The 20,731-nt window shown below is 41.0% G+C and overlaps 1 protein-coding gene across 2 annotated transcripts in view; it reads right to left on the reverse strand.

The window, feature by feature from the left end:
* LOC144987271 (uncharacterized) overlaps positions 1-20,731 on the reverse strand; it is a 126,443-nt gene that overhangs the window by 10,611 nt on the left and 95,101 nt on the right. The window contains exons 3-4 of one of the 2 annotated variants that reach the window (XM_078936592.1): positions 10,743-11,387; positions 515-2,087 (exon numbers count right to left, since the gene is read on the reverse strand). In XM_078936592.1, the coding sequence (XP_078792718.1) occupies positions 1,900-2,087; positions 10,743-11,387 (833 nt within the window). In that variant the 3' untranslated portion in view covers positions 515-1,899. Of the gene's footprint in view, positions 1-514; positions 2,088-9,255; positions 11,388-20,731 lie in introns of those variants that run through there. The other variant, XM_078936588.1, reaches the window with a different exon arrangement.

Genomic DNA, 20,731 nt, shown 5'->3' on the forward strand with positions numbered 1-20,731 from the left:
ATGTTGCTACATCAATGTTCATAATAACATTAAACTATAACTGTCAGTAGGGTGACCAGATTTGAGTTAGTAAAAAAGAGGAGTGAAGTGAGTTTGTGAGATATTTCATCGAGAGTAATTGGTGTTCAGAGCTGCGTACATAAAAGCAAATATTTCATCTATGTTCAATGTTATTTTATTATATAAGTATCAAAAAAGAGGACATGTCCAGGAAAAGAGGACTTCTGCTCACCATACTTTCAGAAAAATAATACTAATAGTAAGTGAAGAAAGTGCCGCAACCGCAGCAGCAAAAAGAATGAACACGCATACGGGCAACTTAACATTTCTTATTTACAGCTTCACTAAATTTTGGGTGTTATGTTAATCTCATGCCTTTTCACTTAAACATACACACAACATATTCACTGCGATGTGTTATACCTTATATTACAAATAACACCAGGATTTACAGTTGACGTAAACACACAGAGTTACCGGTGATGCGGCTATGGCTAAGCTAGCTGAAGCTTACCTTGGTAATGGTGGATAAACTCTTCGTGGACGAATTTATATCCCTTGTCCAATTTGTTTCCTTTAGTGGACGAATGCATCTTCACACTCTTCATCACATCGGCGCTGATGAACTTCGGAACACAACTCAGGCTCTTCGAAAACACTCTAGGCTCTGCCATTCTCCGCTAGCGAAGCACAAACCGGAACTAGGTTTACACGTTGATGACGTATTTCCGTTTTTTGCGAAAAAGGTCTATAGAGGATGACATGCGCTGCACGGTAGTTCTCTTCTTTCTGGATACAATAACTACTAATTGTCAAAATTATCAAGTAGAATAAAGTGGATACATAAAGCAGAAATACCAATATCTTAACTTTTGATGGATGTCATCACATTTTAGATACTTCAAATAGTAAACATAGTAAAAATAATACTAATGATATTAATAAGAAATAAATAAAGACACATAAACTCATACACATCCCACCAGTACATTCAAAATAAATCGAATTAATTGTTAATAAAATCAAATGAAAACATGTGGACAAGTATATACTATGTTAAAGCTTAATATGCTTTTTAATTTTTTTCTCCTCATAACCTCCACATTAGATGAATCCCTCACATCCTCCACACGTTCCACAATCGAGGCCCACAGTGCTGAAATCAGGCCTCACCGTGGGTTATAGTTCTTACCTTTGGGACCACCAGCAGACCTGCACCTGTGGATCTGAGGGTTCTGGAAGGGTCATAAACTAAAATTGAACCTGATAAATATGAGCGGCCAGTCCAACTTCTGTATTTTTTTTGTAACTTCTGTTACTATTCAAAAACCTTTAAATTGACCTTAAAGCTGACTGGGATTCAGTGCAAAGATTTCAAAATCAGAGTAAAGGGCTCCTTCTTTCTGGTTCTATTTAAAAGGCCTTCAGTCGAGTTTTGTACAAGCTGCAGCCGATGGTATTTTCCTTGAAACCCCAAAGAGGAGCATTTCCACAGGCTATTCCAGATGATATAAAAGCATGAATTAACATTTCACCACTGGCTTTGGGAAAAAAGGGTCTCGCTCTTGAAATATTTCTAAGATGTTAAGCCAGTCTTTGCAACTTGGTTTGTGTGTGCTTCAAAGGTAAGATCTGCATCTAAAATCACACAGTGGCTTCTGACTTTACAGCGTTTGTAGTAAGTGCCATACTGCTGAAAGAAACCTCACTGTTGGAGATGTCGTTTGGCTCTGTGACCTGAACGCATTACGAGGACAGTTCAAGCTTATAAGGGTGGTTGGTGTGAATCCTCATGAGAGAGGTGTTGTTCAAGATGTCTACGTGAAGGTCTCCCCAAGTTTTGGTGCTTTCAGTGTGGTGAGGTCTCCGAAGCCCGTTTCTGTTGCTGGAGGTTCTGAGTCATCCAAGAGCTGCCAGGGCACCATCCTGCATCGAGACGTCTGACGCCTCGTCGTCCTCTTGGCGGTGGAGGATCAAGTCCAGGTAGATCAGCTCGCCTGAGGAGGTACGATCTTTCAGGGCAGTGCCACGAGATGAAGTGGGCGGTGTCAAGCTCATCAGCAGAGGTGTGGTTGTCTCGCTGTGTCCTGGAGTGTACAGGGAAACTTCAGCGCCCCGTTTACAGTTGACCTCAATTGAGACAATAAGCACTTAAACTGGGGACAGTTTAAAAAGCCCTTCGCCACCTCACAATTCAACAACACTCAGCATTAAATGAGAGTACTTACAAAACAATTAATCAGGGATCCCTTACTTTCTTAGTCGTATGTACTCGTTTCGTTTTCTCTATTTACTAAGGGTGAAAGAAAGAAATCGATTTTGCACTATATTGCGATAGTTCATTGTCCGATACTTGTATCATTTCAAAATGCTGTCAGGGCGATATTTATTTAATTATTTCTGAGCGTCCTTCAGCGTCTGACTCTTGTTTTCCACATCAACCTCCAACCGCTAGCTGGTAGCAGAGAACACAGAGCCTCTTTGAGCAACACCACACCACACAAAAAAACAGGACCACTTCAGCTAGAGGCAGCTTGTTTTGTTGATATGAGATATGTACTTAGTTTTTACTTGGGATACCAAACAGAAACTCTGAGCCATGTTGCTGTTGTGGTGCTTTTTAGCAGACTCAGATATAGGGGTGTGACAGTAACTGTAAGAGTGCGATGAATATCACTACATGTTTTGTTTGGGAACTATTTTGAGCAGCACAACAATAAAGGCGGAGCCTTGTCAGGCAAAGTGTCTGCAGTCTGTTTATTACTGGGCAATACCGATGCAAATGATTACGGTGGCCCAGAAGGGTCAGAACACAACACATTAACCCACAACACCAGACATTAACTCACAACACAACACTTTAACTTACAACGGAAGTAAAGCTGAAATGGAAGTGCTTATGTGCTCCCTCTGAGTTCTGAATGAGGAAGTGTTTGCAGACGTTGTGCTGTCCGAACAGTTTTTTCCAAGTGTTGAACCTTTCCTGCGCGATAACTTCTCTTTTTCCGACCATGGTCAGAAACGCACGGGAGATTTTCTCCAGGGGCCGAAGACGGATTCTCCTTCGGGGTTCACTTACCCGTTCGAAACCCTCAGCCTCCAGAGCGAGTTACGAAAGACTCCAAAACAGTTCTTATGGGGAAACACCTTTTTATTACATTTCTCTGACACTCTCCCGCTCCGCGCTCACACCCCCTCTCCTCTCCTTACACCAGTGCTTCTCAAATAGTGGGGCGCACCCCCAAAGCGATGCCAGGTGGGGCGCGCGGTGGTGGCGGTTTTATGCACAGGTAATACGGGCAATTGTCCGGTGCGCAAATTTAACGTGGGGCGGAGGTGACAGCGGTGCTTGGAAAAAAATCTGGTCCACCATTCGGTTCCTATTATTTTTTCTATCAGAGTTTGTAACAGCCTGAAACCTTTGAATCCCCGTCCCTGCAGCTGCTCCTGTCTGTGTCACATGCAGCTGCGTGGGTGAGAAAGAAAGGGGAGGGGTGGTGTGGGCTCTGTCTGCCAGGTGGAACGGGGCACACGGAGGAGAGCTGTCTGTTGCGCAACACCAGGATCATCGCTGCCTTCAGATTCTTCAGCTCATGCTAATACTGTCATTCTTTATGAACTATTGTAGACATTTTAATGACGTCTTTATTTTCTATAAATATTTTCTTTGTCTGCCTGTGGTTTAGTTGGTGTCACACAGACAGAAAGACAGCAGGTAATGCAGGAAAACAATCCATCATTTAGAAAAAACATTAGCACTATGTTTTTATCTATTTCTTCAGACTAAAAACGTAAAATATATTGGTGCTGTTTGTTTCAAATCAATTTACATTTAGTATTATTTATTGATTTTATTATTTTTATCTGCCTCAAATGGTTCAGTTGGTCAAAATGTTTCTAGTTTAAATAAGGACTGACAGATTTTTTTTTATTTCAGGCACTTTAAAGTTAATATTTGTCTAGAGTGGATTTACATTGCTTATTTCTTTTGTTAATCTGAAAAGATACAATTTTAGGTATACTTACACAATTTTTAAAGATACTTACCTAATATATTGTCACCGCGCGGGTTTGTGTATGGGGGGTGGGGGGTTGGGCGCGAAACATTTTCGTTTTCTTAGGGGGGGCCAGGCAAAAAATAATTGAGAAGCACTGCCTTACACACAGACACACAGCACGTGCGGCCCCCATCATACACGCCCACACTCTGCAACACGCCCCCAAAGAAATAAACGGCTTCTAGCCTGTTCCATAGCAATGGTGTCCAGCTTCATTGGTTACCGTTTGCGTACCGACCGGGACCGGCCCGGAAGACTACGGTCTGAAGCCTGAGCCTGAAAGGTAACACGCTGACAGCAAAATCAGCGCACAAAAGCACCTAAATAACTCAGTTGGTGGTGTCCTGAGTTGACGTCACTGACGTACGACTCGCATTTACTGGGGAATATCCGATTTGTCTGCTTACATGGCACACGCAAATGCACGTATCCGATTCGTTTCCGATTTATTTCCACATATGAATGAGGCCTGTATCCGATCTGAGGAAAACAGAATCCATGCGCTTTTGTCCTGCTTACACGTTCACCGATCATATCCGATCTGTGCCAGGTGAGAGGAAAAAATCGGAATTGTGTCACTTGAACCATGCAGTGTAAAGGCGGCCTTAAATAGGCTGAGGGTAATTAACTCAACTGAAAACAGCTGTGGATCATGAACCTGAAAGTGGAGTGACTGACAAAAAGAAAACAAAAAACATGACCAACAACAAAGCCACTGAATCCTTACAGTACCCTTCCCCAGAAGGGCAGATCCCAGATGACAAACAAACCCAGAGAAGGGGACCAGGGAGGTATTCCAGGAAGCATGTTTAAACTAGGCTGACTTTAAGCCTGAACTCTGGCTGAAATCCGCCTGAACTTGCGTACTCGGGGTATGTCGGTTCCAAAAGACCGGATATGAGTTAGCGTAATTACGCTCGACTTGGTAACCCTGGGTTAATGCACATGCACAGCAGGTACATAAAGACATTCTCAATGGATCGTCGATTTCCGGAGTCACCATGGAAACGTGTGGTGGAAAAGGGAGCGCTACACTTCAGTGAGACGGAGTCTGCGATTAATGACGGCATATGAAGATTATACGTCCATCAAAAAAGTAATACGGCTGCATCAGCAAAAGAAAGAGTTTCTGCTTGTAGTACAAGAACAGAAAAAGTAAACGCATGAGTTTCTGATCTTATTTCCATTTTACTTGTGACGCATATATATATATATATATATATATATATATATATATATATATATATATATATATATATATATATATATATATATATATGCATACAAAACTTATCACATTTTGCCAAGGTAAATGAATTACCGTAATTTCCAGACTGTAAGCCGCTACTTTTTTCCTGCACTTACAGCCCTGCGGCTTATTCAGTAACGTGGCTAATTTATGGATTTAATTAGCGGCCGCCATGTACGTACTTTCGGACTCAGTGAATGGTTTGAATTCTCTATCTGACACCAAGCACAAGTCATTTGTTTTTCAACACACCTATCAGCAGCCAAACAGCATGGACCTCACTTCAGGTCTTAGACACTTCAGTCATGGTTCAACAAAACGAAACACGCATGCCCGGCCGCATCCCAGGATCCTTTGGTGCCATTAGACCCCACGTGCACGTGATCACCACTACAATATGATAAAGCTTTCAAGTTAGAAGCAATCGTTAAAAGCAGCGTGAAAAAATCCACCATCACCAACCGGTTTGGAAAAGCTGGTCAGCTGCGTGACGGAGAGAACAGCGCATGCTCAGGAGTGAATTTACCTCTGAGTCATAGTGACTCGGCTGGCTGCACGTAAATATGTGGGAATAACATCAGCCTTTATTTTGCCGGGACACGACTGGAAACACAAATCCACGTGATCGGTTTTATGGTTTCTAAGGACTGTCCGGAATTTTGCATTGAAAAGCTCATAGCCTCCGTGTGAGCTGGAGACATGCTTTCCTGCTGCTCATCACATAGAGCTGCGGGGCCGATGGCAGTCTGATGGCTCCCACACGTAACAACGCATCCGCCCCTCATCCACAAAACGTACAGCATTAAGTCGGATTGCTTTGCACAGACACGATTTGCTCCTCCCTGGACCCGCCCTGGCCAGAGGTGTCGGAGAAGATGGGAAGGGGAGAGCGCGGGGCGAGCGCGGAGCGCAGAGAGGCGTCCGCGGAGCAACAGTGTTTGATGTGGAATGAAACTTCTGACGCACGCGCCGCGCTGAGGCGCGCTCGCCGCTGCTTTATTTTACTGGTGTGTTTTTTAAACCAGCCCTGATACTCCCATAACGCTGCCGCGACACAAGCGGAAGGAGAGCTGTTCCCGTTCACCCCTCCATGCACTGCTGATACTTGCTCATTCTTAAACACGTACAACAGTGTGGCGAGGCGACGCCTTTAGCCCCTAAGACTCATGGGAAATGGGGGATCGCGGATGTAAATTTCCTCATCATAACTGAGGGATGTAATGTTGATTATATGGTTACTGTTTGTAATTTTATGTATGATACCTAGATTGTCAATAGGTAAAAAAAACTAAAAATAAATAAATAAACCATAACTGAGGAACTTGTGAACAGAATAGAGGTCCATGCTTTTCACCCGGTGTGGGTATACTCAAAATACATGAGGCCGAGGCAAGGCTGACTCCTCCCACAGTGTGGTTATAAATCTCACTTAGTTTGGGAGTCAGGACGTGATTGGTCAGATTTACTATGTTGCCTAATACATGCAGCTTTTACTCCGACACGGCTTGTGTATGTTTAAAAGCAGTTAAACATGTGAAAATGATTGGGTGCGGCTTGTAATCGGGTACGCTTTGTAGTCCGGAATTTACGGTACTTCTTTTGGTAACAAGTAATTGAGTTAAATTTATTCAACCTAATTTCTTACGCCTATAAAACTCAATAAATGTTTATACAACTCAAATTTACATATTTATTTAACTAAATGTCACATTACTCCAACTCTCTGAAGTCTTATATGTCTAAGTTTGAGCCGGCAGAGATAATTCAATTCAATTTTATTTGTATAGCCCAAAATCACAACAACAGTCGTCTCGATGGGCTTCGAAGTAAAACATGAACTCAAAAAGATCACGAATACAAAGAGTTCAATAGTAAAATAGTAAAATGAACTAACAAACTGACTAAGGTATACTGGCATCCCTGCCCTTAGACCCCCCTTTGCGGTAAGGAAAAACTCCTAAAAAAAAATCATTTTTATAACAATAAAAAGAACGAAATAATATATTCACTCATTTATATTCAACTCATTTAATATATTCACTCATTCCCTTCATGTTCTTAATCTAATTCAGCTGTAGGGGTGCTATATAAACTCATCATCCTCTCCCTCTCACTCATGGTGCAGAGACTTAAGCAAAGTAGGACAAAATAAATCAGTAAAGCACAGTAAAACAGCTAAACAACTAAACACATTTGGTCAAAAAGCCACACTTAAACCCAAATCCGTCCAGACAGGCAAAGTGAATGATATCCCACAATCCTTTGCGGTGCCGATCTAACAGCAGCACCAAAGTTACACCTACTTAATTGAAATAATTTGAATGAAAGTAAAATAACTGTCTGAAAACAAAGTGTTATTTTTAAGCTGACTTAACTAAAAAAAATATTTATCTTAACTGAAGCAAATAACTAAGTTAGATCAAAGTAAAAAAGTGTATTTTTCCAACATCCATACGTGGTCTTATCACCCTCTCGGGGTGGAAAAAAGTATTATCTGAGCTTCTTTATCCACTAAATAATCTTCAAATGGACACACCATGCTGCTTCACCTCTCTGAAAACAAACTAACCTTCAACTAAACCTGCTCCAGACCAGGTTATGTTCAGAGCATGAGTTGCTATGGCAACTTGAGGTACCCTGAAACATACCTCCATATCTGGAACTGAAAGCTGAGTTTATCCACTTCCTTAGCCTCAATCTTACCGTGGGAGCTAGCATAACCTGCTTTCTGGATTACCCCCCTGTATTATATTATTTGGTTGGCTGTGGGTTCTCCTGGAGGCTCCGCCTCCTCTCCTTTGGCTCTCCATGAGTGGCGCTCAGATGTCTGCACTTTCGGCTAATTTGTTTGTATTCTATTTAAGTGTGTCTGTTTCTGCTCTCCGTGTCAGAGTGTTTTTTTGGTTTGGTCTGTTATCATGCTGATTCCAAGTCCTGCTATTTTTGTGGAGTTTTAACCACCTAATCTGGTGTTTTTTGTTATTAAAAGAGTTCTGGGTCCTGCATTTGGGCCACCCTGATATACTGTATCAAAGCCTTTTTTCTGTGCTGCAGAATCAGTTTATTCAATGGTAATGATGTATACTTATATAGCGCGTTTCTATCTACAAGGACCAAAGCGCTTTACAGTCACAGTCCCAATCACCCAGTCAAACACATTCACACGCACTGGTGGCGGCTCCGCGGCCGAACACTGGCGCCAACCTCCCACCAAAGGCAAGGTGAGGTTCAGTGTCTTGCCCAAGGACACTTTGACACATGGGCGTGCGAATCGAACCCGTAATCTTACAATCATGGGTCAACCGCCCTACCGCTGCACCATAGCTGCCGCGATTATTTGACCTTATTCAAAGTGATTACGTAATCATGTCCCTACTGTGCAGCGCTGCATCTCAGTGTGAGGCTGCTTTCTCCACATAAGAATCCACTGGGATTGTGTCAACTCTTGAATAGTTACTGGAATAAAAAGAATGTAAACACTGGAGATGAAGCCCCTGTGTCAATTCACATGTTTTTTTTTCAAAACTTGTCAATAAGCTTTAGACTTTATTTTGGTTAGAAAACTTAAAATCCAACATTATTCTGCATTTCAGAGCAATACAACATTGCTCCCAAGTGCATTTTTACCACACTGCTATATTTATAAAGATTGCGAGTCAGCCATCTTAGACGTTGCAGATAAAAAATGAAAGAAAATGAACAGGACTGCCAGCACTGTAAAATACAATGATCATATCACATCAATAGGTGGAAAAATCATATTTCGCCTCAATGATAAATTACACAACACAAAGTATAAAATTAGTTAAAATACAACATTGTGCACTTTTATTTCCACTGTTCTTGTTATTTGCAGTGAGAAGGTCATTTGATATCTTTAATTCTTTACTGCACTGTTTATCTAAGTTATTATACTGAAGAGAGTAAATTATTACAAATATGCACTAGTATTATTTCAACATTTAATTTCAGTGTTCCAAATACAACAACATGAATGCATTATGTTTTAAATGGTTGTAAAACAAAAGGTTTGTATGTACAAAGAATGTTGTTTGTCTTCTCCATCCTTGTTTTCAAACAGAAAAGTATTGATAAGAATACAGGATTTTAAAAGCATTATTAATAAGAGAAGTACCATATATATGATCTTAACACTACTTGTCTCTACTAAATAGGTACTTGACCTAGCAAAGTATAGACAGCAGTCCCTATTTTGTTTTTAATATTTATGAAATGTTCACTTATCACATTAAACGTGTTAGAATTAAAGATGTATAAAAAAAACAATTCAACCATAATGAAGACATTCAAGAATTAGTTCTAATGACTCAAAACAACTCATTTCTATTTGAAGGTACATCCAAAACAATTAATTTTGTGAAAAAGTTGTACACATTTTCTCAGCAGTAAAACTCGTCTAGTATCATTACACAAAAATTGATATTTATTAATCCATTACTTTTTTTGCTTTTAAAGCAGAGAAGATGAAAACCTAAAAAACTGTCCTAGAAAGTAAGAATATAAAAATTAAATCAATCAAGCATTTAAAAAAATTCATTTCTACACCTTTGAATCTGTGATGTAGAGGAGGACTTTAAACAAGCTGGTATCCATCATGGATAATCCTGAGCATCCTCTCCATCCTGTACTGGATGGTCAGCTGAGCTCCTTCTCCAATAGGCTAAGGCTATTATTTTTATTTAATCATACAGAGTTTGTTTTTGTCAAACGTACCTAACATGTTTCGGCGGAATAACTTTGTTATCACGTGTCAGATAAATAATAATTTAAGAACACAGAAAAGTTTAAAATTTAGAGTTTACACTAAATCCTTTATTACATTGTTTGTAAAGAGAAAGTCTTGTGAGTTCTCATGTGTGTCTTAAGACTAGATTTGCGACTAAAACTTGAATCACATTCTTTACACAAAAAAGGCTTCTCTCCTGTGTGAGTTCTCATGTGTGTTTTGAGAATAGATATTTGACTAAAACTTTTTTTACATTCTTTACAAGAAAAAGGCTTTTCTCCTGTGTGAGTTCTCATGTGTCTTTTGAGACTAGATAAATCCCTAAAACTTTTTCTACATTCCATACACCAAAAAGGCTTCTCTGCTGTGTGAGTTCTCATATGTCTTTTGAGATTAGACATATAACTATAACTTTTCTCACATTCATTACAAGAAAATTCCTTATCTTCTGAATGGATTCTTGTGTGAATTCTGAACAGAGATATGTTACAAAAGCTTTTATCACATTCTTTACAGATATAACATCTTTCATCAGACCCAGTTTCCATGTATTCAGATGGGTTAGTAATTATTCTTGAGTTTTTACCAGATTTGATAGAGGAAAGTCTCTCTTCATTTGGAGATTGTTTACGTTTCTTACCCAAACTTGTCTTCTTGGGATTTTTTCTAACATCAGAGTCACACTGACCTTCTGACATCTGAGAGCTGTCCACATTTTGGACACGACTTCTGTCTCTTCTCGTCCACTGATGTCTGTTCTGGGGGTCTGTCTCTTCATCTGTAGTGGATGTTGATTCTGTCTCTTCATCTGTAGTTGATGTTGATTCTTCATGTTGGTTTCCTTCTTCATCTTGACTACCAGTTACATTAAAGCTCTGCTGATTGTTTGGATCTGCTTCACTGTTCTCATCTTCCTCATAAGTAGGAATCTCCATCAAGGTATCAGTCTCCTGCTTCAGATCAAGCTGATCTTCGTCCTGACTGATGCAGAGTTCCCCTGGTTCCTCTTTCATCTGTGGAGGTTCTGGTTCCTCTTGTTCCTCTTTAATCTGTGGAGGTTCTGGTTCCTCTTTCATCTGTGGAGGTTCTGGTTCCTCCGGTTCCTCTTTAATCTCTGGAGGTTGTGGTTCCTCTTGAATCTGTGGAGGTTCTGGTTCCTCTTGTTCCTCTTTAATCTGTGGAGGTTCTGGCTCCTCTGGTTCCTCTTGAATCTGTGGAGGTACTGGTTCCTCTGGTTCCTCTTGAATCTGTGGAGGTTTTGGTTCCTCTTGTTCCACTCTGAAGTTCCTTTGCTGGTTATAGGGATCTTCAGTACTCCAGTGCTGGGGGAGGCCTGCAGAAACACAAGAAGAAGCCCTTTTACATGTTTTGAGGACTTTGTGTGTTGTTAATCACCAATAAAAATTAGAACAGTCTCTGTCAGAATATGGACAATTTAAATTTTTCATTTTAATAATTTAATTCCTTAGTTTAAACACAAAATCCAATAAACCCTTCTAAAACGATTACCCAGCACCTGTGACTGCTTATCTACAACACAGCTTCCAAAACGTTTGAGAAGAAGCCACTGAAGGACCATTGTTTGTAATGTAAAATTACTTGTAACATTGTCAACGAAGTGCTTTTTTTTGTTTTTTTTAAAGAAGTTGCCTCTGTTTTCTTTAGCACGCATAACACTGTGCTGAAAAATAATAAAAAAAATGTTGTCTTAATAATTTATTTAATACTTTCTCAAAGAAAATGAAATTGCAGAAAAGTAATTCATAAATGGTGCAAACAGGTCTGTAATGTCAAACAGGTCTTTAATGTCATCTAACTGTATACGTATTTTCACGACCATAAGACGTACTTAAAAGTCTTAAATTTTCTCCAACGTATAGGGGGCGCCCCATGAGGTGGTGTGCCTAATGTGTAGTTGTGGGGCGTAGAGGAGGGTGGCATGAGAACGGGGAAGGGAAGTATGGGTGAGCTGCATCACTCTTAACATTGTAGCAATAGCAGAGCTGCTATTCAACAGGCTGCAATGAAAGCTGTCCGAGCTCCGTTTACCTCACAACCACTAACAGAGTAAGGGAGGGGTAAGCACTTCATTTATTACAGCTTCAACATACTTTTAGCTAGAGACACCATTCAAACATTGAAATGTTCACAAAGCTTTGGACTACAACATTAGTTTTGTGATCATTATGGGATGGCAACATGACCTATGGTTTGGCAGCCAGTTTGTACAATAATGAGGCGATTTTCATATTTTTCCACATTATTAAAAAAACTCAACTTTTTTTCCTTACGATTTTCATGAATTGTCACGCTCATGCCACTACTTTAAGTCTACAACCACCTCTGGAGTTTCATCGACCTTTGACCTCGGAAAAGGCAGCCAACTTGAATTTTCAAAAAAAGAGCACATTGAGGACCAGATACAAACTAAACTTCTTCCTTGGAATTTTGTATGTAGTTGTAGATATAAGGAAGGAGTTCTGGTGATGATGCGGACTGCTTAATTTTGGACCACTGAGGTTTGTTCAGAGTTTTCTAAGGAGCATGTGTGTGTGTTTCTGAAGCAGGGCACTTGTGTGTAAGTAGAGTGCGCACGTGCCTCGTGCTTCTAAGGCCGCCTTTACACTGCTTGGTTCAAGTGACCCAATTCCGATTTTTTCCTGTCATGTGGCACAAATCAGATATGACCGGTGAATGTGTAAGCAGGACAAAAGCGCATGGCTTCCGATTTTCTCAGATCGGATACAGGCCTCACTCATATGTGGAAATAAATCGGAAACAAATCGGATACGTGCATTTGCGTGTGCCATGTAAGCAGACAGATCGAATATTCCCCCGTAACTGCGAGTCGTACGTCAGTGACGTCAACTCAGGACACCACCAACTGAGATCACATGACTTATTAAGGTGCTTTTGTGATGATTTTGCTGTCAGTGTGTTACCTTTCAGGCTCAGGCTTCAGACCGTATTCGGAAACCGCTGTTATGTCCGGTCCGGTCCCGGTCGGGACGCAAACGGTAAGCTGGGACACCGTTGCTCTGGAACAGGCTAGAAGCAGTTTATTTCTTTGGTGGGCGTGTATAATGGGGACCATGTGTGTCTGTGCGCGCGCGCGTGAGTTTGCATGTGTAAGGAGAGGGGAGCGGGTGTGAGCGCGGAGCGGGGGAGTGTCGGAGAACCGTAAATTAAAAATAAGGTGTCTCCCCCAAATGTTTTGGAGTCTTTGGGTGAGGCTGAGGGTTCAGAACAGAAAAGTGAACCCCGAAGGAGAATCCGCCTTCGGCCCTGGAGGAAATCTCCTGTGCGTTTCTGACCACTATCGGAAAAGAGAAGTCATCGCGCAGGAAAGGTTCAACACTTGGATCAAACTGTTGGTACAGCACGTCTGCAAACACTTCCTCATTCAAAACTCAGAGAGAGCCGAGCAGCCCTCCTTTTTTTCCTCCCCCGCGCATCCCCTTTGGAGCGCCCAAGGCAACGCCTCCTTCTGTCGCTGCGTTGCCTCCATGACAACCGCAGTCACAAAAGTCCGAAAGAGGTCCGCGGAAGGCGGAAATACTGCTACATAGTCCTCAGAACGTCTACGTTTGATAGCTTCAGCATCGTATAGTGTAAATGCAAAACTCAGATACGGGTCACTTTCAAAAGATGATGTAAGCGGGTCATCAAATAAATCAGATATAGTCAGAAAATCGGATATGGGCATCAAGACCTGCAGTGTAAATGCGGCCTAAAAGACAGTACTGACAGCCGTGCGCGGCGCGCAGGCCGGTGCAAGGAGAGAAGGAGGAGAATGATAAAAGGTTTCCCATAGAAACCCTTGAAGTCTGAACACAGGACTATTAGAGAAAGTAAATTATCAGCAAAGATTAATGTGTTTAATGTTTGTATTATAGTTCGAATCACGCAACATATGCAAAACTTAAAAAAAAAAAGTTCTGAAAAAAAGTACGGTGATGCGGTTATCGTCACAACCCTAATTTTTATATAATAATTAAGTAATTCATCTTTATCATGTGGTTTATTGATACTTAATGATTCTTAATTCTGCCTAATAAAAGCTAGGAACCGGGTAATGATAAAACATCTTATAAAATCGTTACGGTATAACGGGGAGGGATTATATAAGTTTGTTTCCTTCCACTCCCTTTCAAGCAATATTTATTAATATGTCGAATTAGCCAAAGTTTGATTAGTTATTATACGAATGTATAACTGTTGATTGTATTGTTTTTTTGTGTATTCTTATTTGATTGCTTGAAATAAACCATTTCAAATAAAAAAATAATAAAAAATGTAAATTGGACTTCAGGAAAGTCACAGCCCCCTCACCCCCTCTTATCCTGACAGACACTACCATCACCATAGTGGACTCTGTCCGTTTCCTCGGCTCCACCATCACTAAGGACCTTAAGTGGGAGCCGTCCATCGGCTCTCTGCTCAAAAAGGCCCAGCAGAGGTTTTACTTCCTGCAGAGGTTGAAGAAGGCCCGGCTGCCGGCCCAGAAGATGGTGCAGTTCTACACGACCATCATAGAAGAATCAATCATCACATCCTCCATCACCGTGTGGTACGCTGGAGCCACAACCAGGGACATAAACAGACTGCAGAGTATTGTGCGCTCAGCTAAGAAGGTGATTGGCTGCAGCATTCCATCTGTCCAGGACCTATTCGTCTCCAGAACCTGGGGGCGAGCAGGTCGGATAGTGGCAGACCCTTCTGAACATGGATTACTTGAACCACTCACTTCAGGCAAACGGCTAAGGTCCATCAGGACCAGAACCACATGACATAAGAACAGTTTCTTTCCCTCTGCAGTCACACTCATAAACAACTTTTAACTCCTCCTCCTTAGACTTTTAACTTATATCTCCAGTCCATTACCTGAACCTTCTTCATCCACAGTTTCGCGGATTTAAATTTTACTTTAATTTTTTTTTAATAGTTTAATTTACTATTTAAGTATTTGTAGGATAGGTAGGTTTAGTATGGAAGGTTTGCATCTAGATAAGGTCAGCTTAGCTAGTTTCACCTGTCTTTGTTTTTTTGTTGTTGTTGTTTTTTTTCTTTTTCTTTTTTTTGAGGGGGGGGCTGTTTGGGGTCTGCTGTCAATGTTTTCAGTTCGAAAGTTTTATAAATAGTCTGGTGATCATTTCATCCCTCCCTAGCAACACAAGTTGTAATGGCTGGTTCCATTAACATCATCTTCTTTCTCTTTCGGCTTTTCCCATCAGGGGTCGCCACAGCGAATCATCCTTTTCCACCTCACTCTATCATGGACATCTTCTACCCTAACATTAGCCAACTTCATGTCCTCTGTTAAGACATCCATGTATCTCCTCTTTGGCCGTCCTCTTGCCCTCCTGCCAGGCAGCTCCATCTCCAACATCCTTCTACCAATATATCCACTATCCCTCCTCTGAACATGTCCAAACCATCTCAGTCTGGCTTCTCTGACTTTGTCGCTAACACAGGCAACATGAGCCGTCCCTCTGATGTACTCGTTCCTTATCCTGTCTAACCTGGTCACTCCCAAGGAGCCGAAAAAAGAAGCCAGGGTTAGCAGTATGCTAACACGGGCTAACAACATTAGCATGAACATAAATCCATGCGGGAAAGGCTGCAGTCTGCATCTTGGCTGCTCGTAAATATGTGGGAATAAAATCAGCCTTTATTTTTTAGGAACATGACTGGAAACACAAATCCACGTGATTGTCTGAACGGTTTCTAAGGACTGAGCGGCATTCCTGCTTTGAAGCATACACACTGTGTGAGCTAGCGCTCCGAGCTCTGCCCCGACACACACTTTTACCGGGAGACCCGGTTCTCCTAAATTCCGGTAGCTCGTTCACGTAGAGCTGCGGGATGGATCACAGTCCTGTCTCCCACATATAACAAAGCATCCTTACTTCCCCTAAAACACAAAACTGTAAGTCTGTCTGCTCTGCTAGAGACACGGTCGCTCGCTCCACCGGTCCACTTGACTAATCAAGTGCATGAGCGGACCACTTCTTTTCTATCTTGTTTATTTATTTTTAAAGTCACTTCCCCCAGTTTAGACTGGATCATCGCGGATGAGTCATTATTTGGGAAATAAAATAAATAAAGTAATAAAGTAAAAAAATGAATATTTATATAACAACAAAAAATAACCCCCCGACGATATCATCGTCCATTACGATGGTTGACTACAAACATCGTCAACTGCCAATTTCAGGGACATCGCCCAACCCTACTCTGACACGCTTAAAAATTTTGAGTGAAGATATAATCTTCCTACAAGAAACTCATCTCAAAATCTCGGATCATAACAGGTGAAATGTGGCTGGGTGGGGCAGCTTTTTCACTCATCCTTTTAAGATAACGCTAGAGGGACTGCAATACTTATAAGAAAAAATATCTATTTTACATGGTCCTCTGTCCTTGCTGATCCGGCTGGCAGACACATCATAGTTACTGACTCACTTTATTATCTTGATGTTATTTTGGTCAATATTTATGCTCCCAATTGTGATGATCCTTCGTTTTTCTCACTGGTTTTTGGTCAGATACCGTGCCTTAACTCACATTTGCTTATTATGGGAGGAGATTTTAACCTATCCCTGAACCCTGGGCTGGACAGGTCATCTGGGAAACCTGGATACTCTGTACCTAAATCTGTTTCCTATGTTCAGTCATTCCTCTCCACCTACAGCGTTTTGGTTATCTGGCATTTTTTTACACCCACAAGACAGGCAATACTCTCTTTTCAAATGCTCATCAGTCTTACAGCAGGATTGATTATTTCTTTACAGATAATAAATTGACTCCATATATTCAGCTATATCATTATCAGCCAATCGTAATATCTGACCACGCCACTCTTGTGCTAAAACTGAATATATCTGCTCTCTTTTCTCCCAGGAGACACTAGAGATTCAACTCTCTTTTACTGAGTGACGAAGCATTTGTAGATTTCATCTCACACCAGATTTCCTTATTCCTGGAATTTAATTTAACATCTGATGTCTCTATTGCACCTGTGTGGGAGGCTCTTAAGGCTTATCTTAGAGGTCAAGTGATATCTTTTATGGCCAAAAAGAAACATGACTCTGTGTCAAGGCAGAAAGATCTGGAAAAATGAATAGCTGATGTGGATAAAAGGCACTCTCAAAACCCCACACGAGATTTATATAAAAAGCGCATGGCACTCAGTGTTGGACATGACAGGCTCACCTCACACTCTATTGAATACTTGTTAATGAAAAATCGTAGCAACATGTACGAACATGGGGATCAGGCAGGTGAAATACTGGCGAGACAACTGAAAAGTGCGAGGGCCAAGCAAGTTATTCATGGGGTTGCTGCAACAGATGGCACAGCGTTGACTGACCAGCAGGAAATAAATGATGCTCTCCAATTTTTTTTACTACAAATTATATAGCTCTTATAATATGTGCAACTCTGACCTTCCTTTTGAAATTTTTTAGAGTCCTACCAATACCCACCTTGAGACCTGAGGAAATGTCAAGGTTGACTGCACCTATGCAACAGCAGGAGGTCTTATAAGCAATTAGAGCATTACATCCACACAAATCACCAGGCCCTGATGGTCTGCCAAGTGACTTTTATTCCGCTTTTGCTGGAAAATTGGCCCCTTTGATGACGACTATGTTTGCATACTCTCTCTGCAAAGGTACTCTTCCTAATAGTTTGAACCAAGCAAGTATTACTTTACTCCCTATAAAGGATAAAAACCTACTAGAGTGCAGGTCATACAGGCCAATTTCACTCTAGAACACTGACTATAAAACCCTGGCTAAAGTCCTTGCCTGTTGGCTCAAAACTGTCCTGCCTAGTCTTGTCTCTAGTGACCAATCTGATTTTGTTAAGGATTGTCGGTCATTTTTTAGTATTAGACGGCTACATAATATTTTATACACTCCTAGTGTGACCGAATCTGAATGCCTTCTTTCCATGGATGCTGAGAAAGCTTTTGATTGGATTGAATGGAAATATCTTTTTGAGACTCTAAAAAAATTTGGGGTCTGGGATCCTTTTTATCATGGATCAAGCTTTTGTATGCCTGTCCCTCTGCTACAGTACTCACTAATAACACCTACTCCAAACTGTGGTACTCGACAGGGCTGCCCCTTCAGCCCATTACTCTTTGTGTTAGCCATCGAGCCCTTGGCAAAAATAATAAGGAAAAATAATTACATTCGTGGCATTTCAAGATGGGGTACAGAACATAAGTTAGCCCTTTATGGGGATTACCTCCTGCTGTTTATATCTAAGGCTAAAGACGCTATCCCTCATATTTTGTAACTTCTTGGTAAATTTGAAACTATTTCCGGTTACAAAATAAATCTGCAGAAAAGTGAGCTATTGCCACTTAGCATATCTGACTCAGCAATGAAGGAAATTACTCTCCCATTTAAGATAACAAGAGCTAGCTTTGTTCATTTAGGAATAACTGTAACACGAAAACCCTGTGATCTGTTCAAAGAAAATTTTGGGAAACTGCAGGTGACAATACAACAGGACCTGGCTAAATGGTCTCCCCTTTACCTCTTGCTAGTTGGGAGAGAGAACGTGGTTAAGATGTCTGTAATACCCAGATTTCTATATCTATTTCAGAGCATCCCTGTGTATACAGTAAACCCTTGTTTTTCGCGGGGGTTACGTTCCAAAAAGAACCCGTGATAGGCAAAATCCGTGAAGTAGAAACCTTTTTTTTTAACAATTATTATACAATTAAATACTTTATTATGCATTGAAAAGAAAGAACAAACCATTTTTCACAAATACAAGTACTTTAGAAACGTTTTTTTCAACAAACAACTTCTGTACTGTCAAATAATAATTTTAATCATCAATGTGAACAGAAGGTTTCAAATCGCGGAGATTAGCCCCACCCACCGCAACCCGAGTAATTGGATTAAACAGGAGGAAATTTGAAATGATTATGAAAAAAATACAAAGTACAGTCGGACAAATAGTGAGTCAGGTGTATTTCACTGCTCTTGAGACTGAACCGCTGCATCCTGACTTCGCTCTGCAGTGTTTTCTTCTTTTGAAGCCCGCTGTGCAGGTGTGTTTGTTCGGAAGAAGAACAGTGAAAGGCAGTTGTTGTCGCTCTTTTTTCTATGGGTTTTAGAGAAACTCGAAATTGCAAGAGAATTTGCACATACGTGTTGTGAATTTGAACTGCAACGTTATTGACGCACAGGTAGAGAAGAAGCGGAGTGACTTTTTAGCCAGTCAGAATGTAGAACACAATACACTATGCAAATCCGTGAAGTAGCGAAACCGTGAAAAGTAAACCGTGTTATAGCAAGGGATTACTGTATCCCAAATAGCAACTTTAAAAATCTTGACTATTATCTCAGCGTTCATTTGGAACAGCAAAAAACCATGGCTGCGCAAGGAATATCTGCAGAAAGCAAAACAATATGGTGATTTCTCACTTCCAAATCTACGCTATTATTATTGGGCTGCTAATCTGTGTTGTGTGACATACTGGGCACATTACTCTAATGATGTTGGACCACCGTGGGTGGAGATGGAGAAACTTTCTGCTGGAGCTGGTCTGTTACCATCGGTCGTTGGTGCAACACTTCCCCTGGCTATACCTCTGACTATTGATAATCCTGTAGTACATAACTCGATTAAAATCTGCCATCAATTCAGGAAGCATTTTGGTTACTTAGGGATGAGCCTGCAAGTTCCAATAGCATCCAATAAATTTTTCCAACCTTCATTGTTGGATGCTGCATTTCAGAGGTGGCGGCGACAAGGTTTGAAGACCTTTAACGACTTATTTTCTGATGATCAATTTGCCTCTTTTCAGCAACTGGTGGACAAATATAATGTTCCTAGCTCAGATTTTTTTTAGATGTTTACAGGTGCGTCATCTCATTATGACCTCCATCACAGGGTTCCCTATTAAACCTCCTCAAAATACTCTGGATAACATTTTGATCTTCAATCCCACCCGGAAGAAGTCCATATCTAAATTGCTTAACATGATCTCAGCCATAGGGTCTCCCTCGATGATAACCATTAAAACATCTTGGGAGCAGGATCTTAGTGAAACCACTTGTGAAACAGACTGGGTTAATATTGTAAGGAACATCAACTCATCCTCAATGTGTGCAAAACACTGTCTACTGCAGTTTAAGATTGTGCATCGTGCTCACCTCTGTAAAGCCAGATTAGCCCAAATGTATCCACAAATTGATCCACTGTGTAACAGATGCAAATCAGCAGAGGCCACACTAATCCACACTTTTTGGCACTGCCCCAAAATACAGTGCTTTTGGGGAAATATCAGTGAGGCACTTAGCTGCATCTTGGGAGTCAAACTAACTTTAAACCCACTAGTTTTTTTGTTTGGAATAAACAGCGGGGCCCCTGATCAGGATCCCGCTGATCCTGATCAGAGGATCAGCGGGATCCTCTGACCACCTGCAGGTGGTCAGAGGATCATACTTTTTCAACTTTACTAGCTCGACGCCTCATTCTTCTTAAGTGGAAGGATGCTGTCCCACCCACTTTATCACATTGGATTCGAGATGTGCTTTACCATCTTAAACTTGAAAAAAAAAAAGATTTACTGTGAGACAATCGGAGCACACATTTTATAAGGTATGGAGACCATTTCTCAACTTTTTTAGTCTACCATCTACAAGTGTG

The sequence above is a fragment of the Oryzias latipes genome, chromosome 2, assembly GCF_053564925.1.
Source record: "Oryzias latipes strain Hd-rR chromosome 2, Olatipes_Hd-rR_3.1".
Classification (NCBI taxonomy): domain Eukaryota; kingdom Metazoa; phylum Chordata; class Actinopteri; order Beloniformes; family Adrianichthyidae; genus Oryzias; species Oryzias latipes.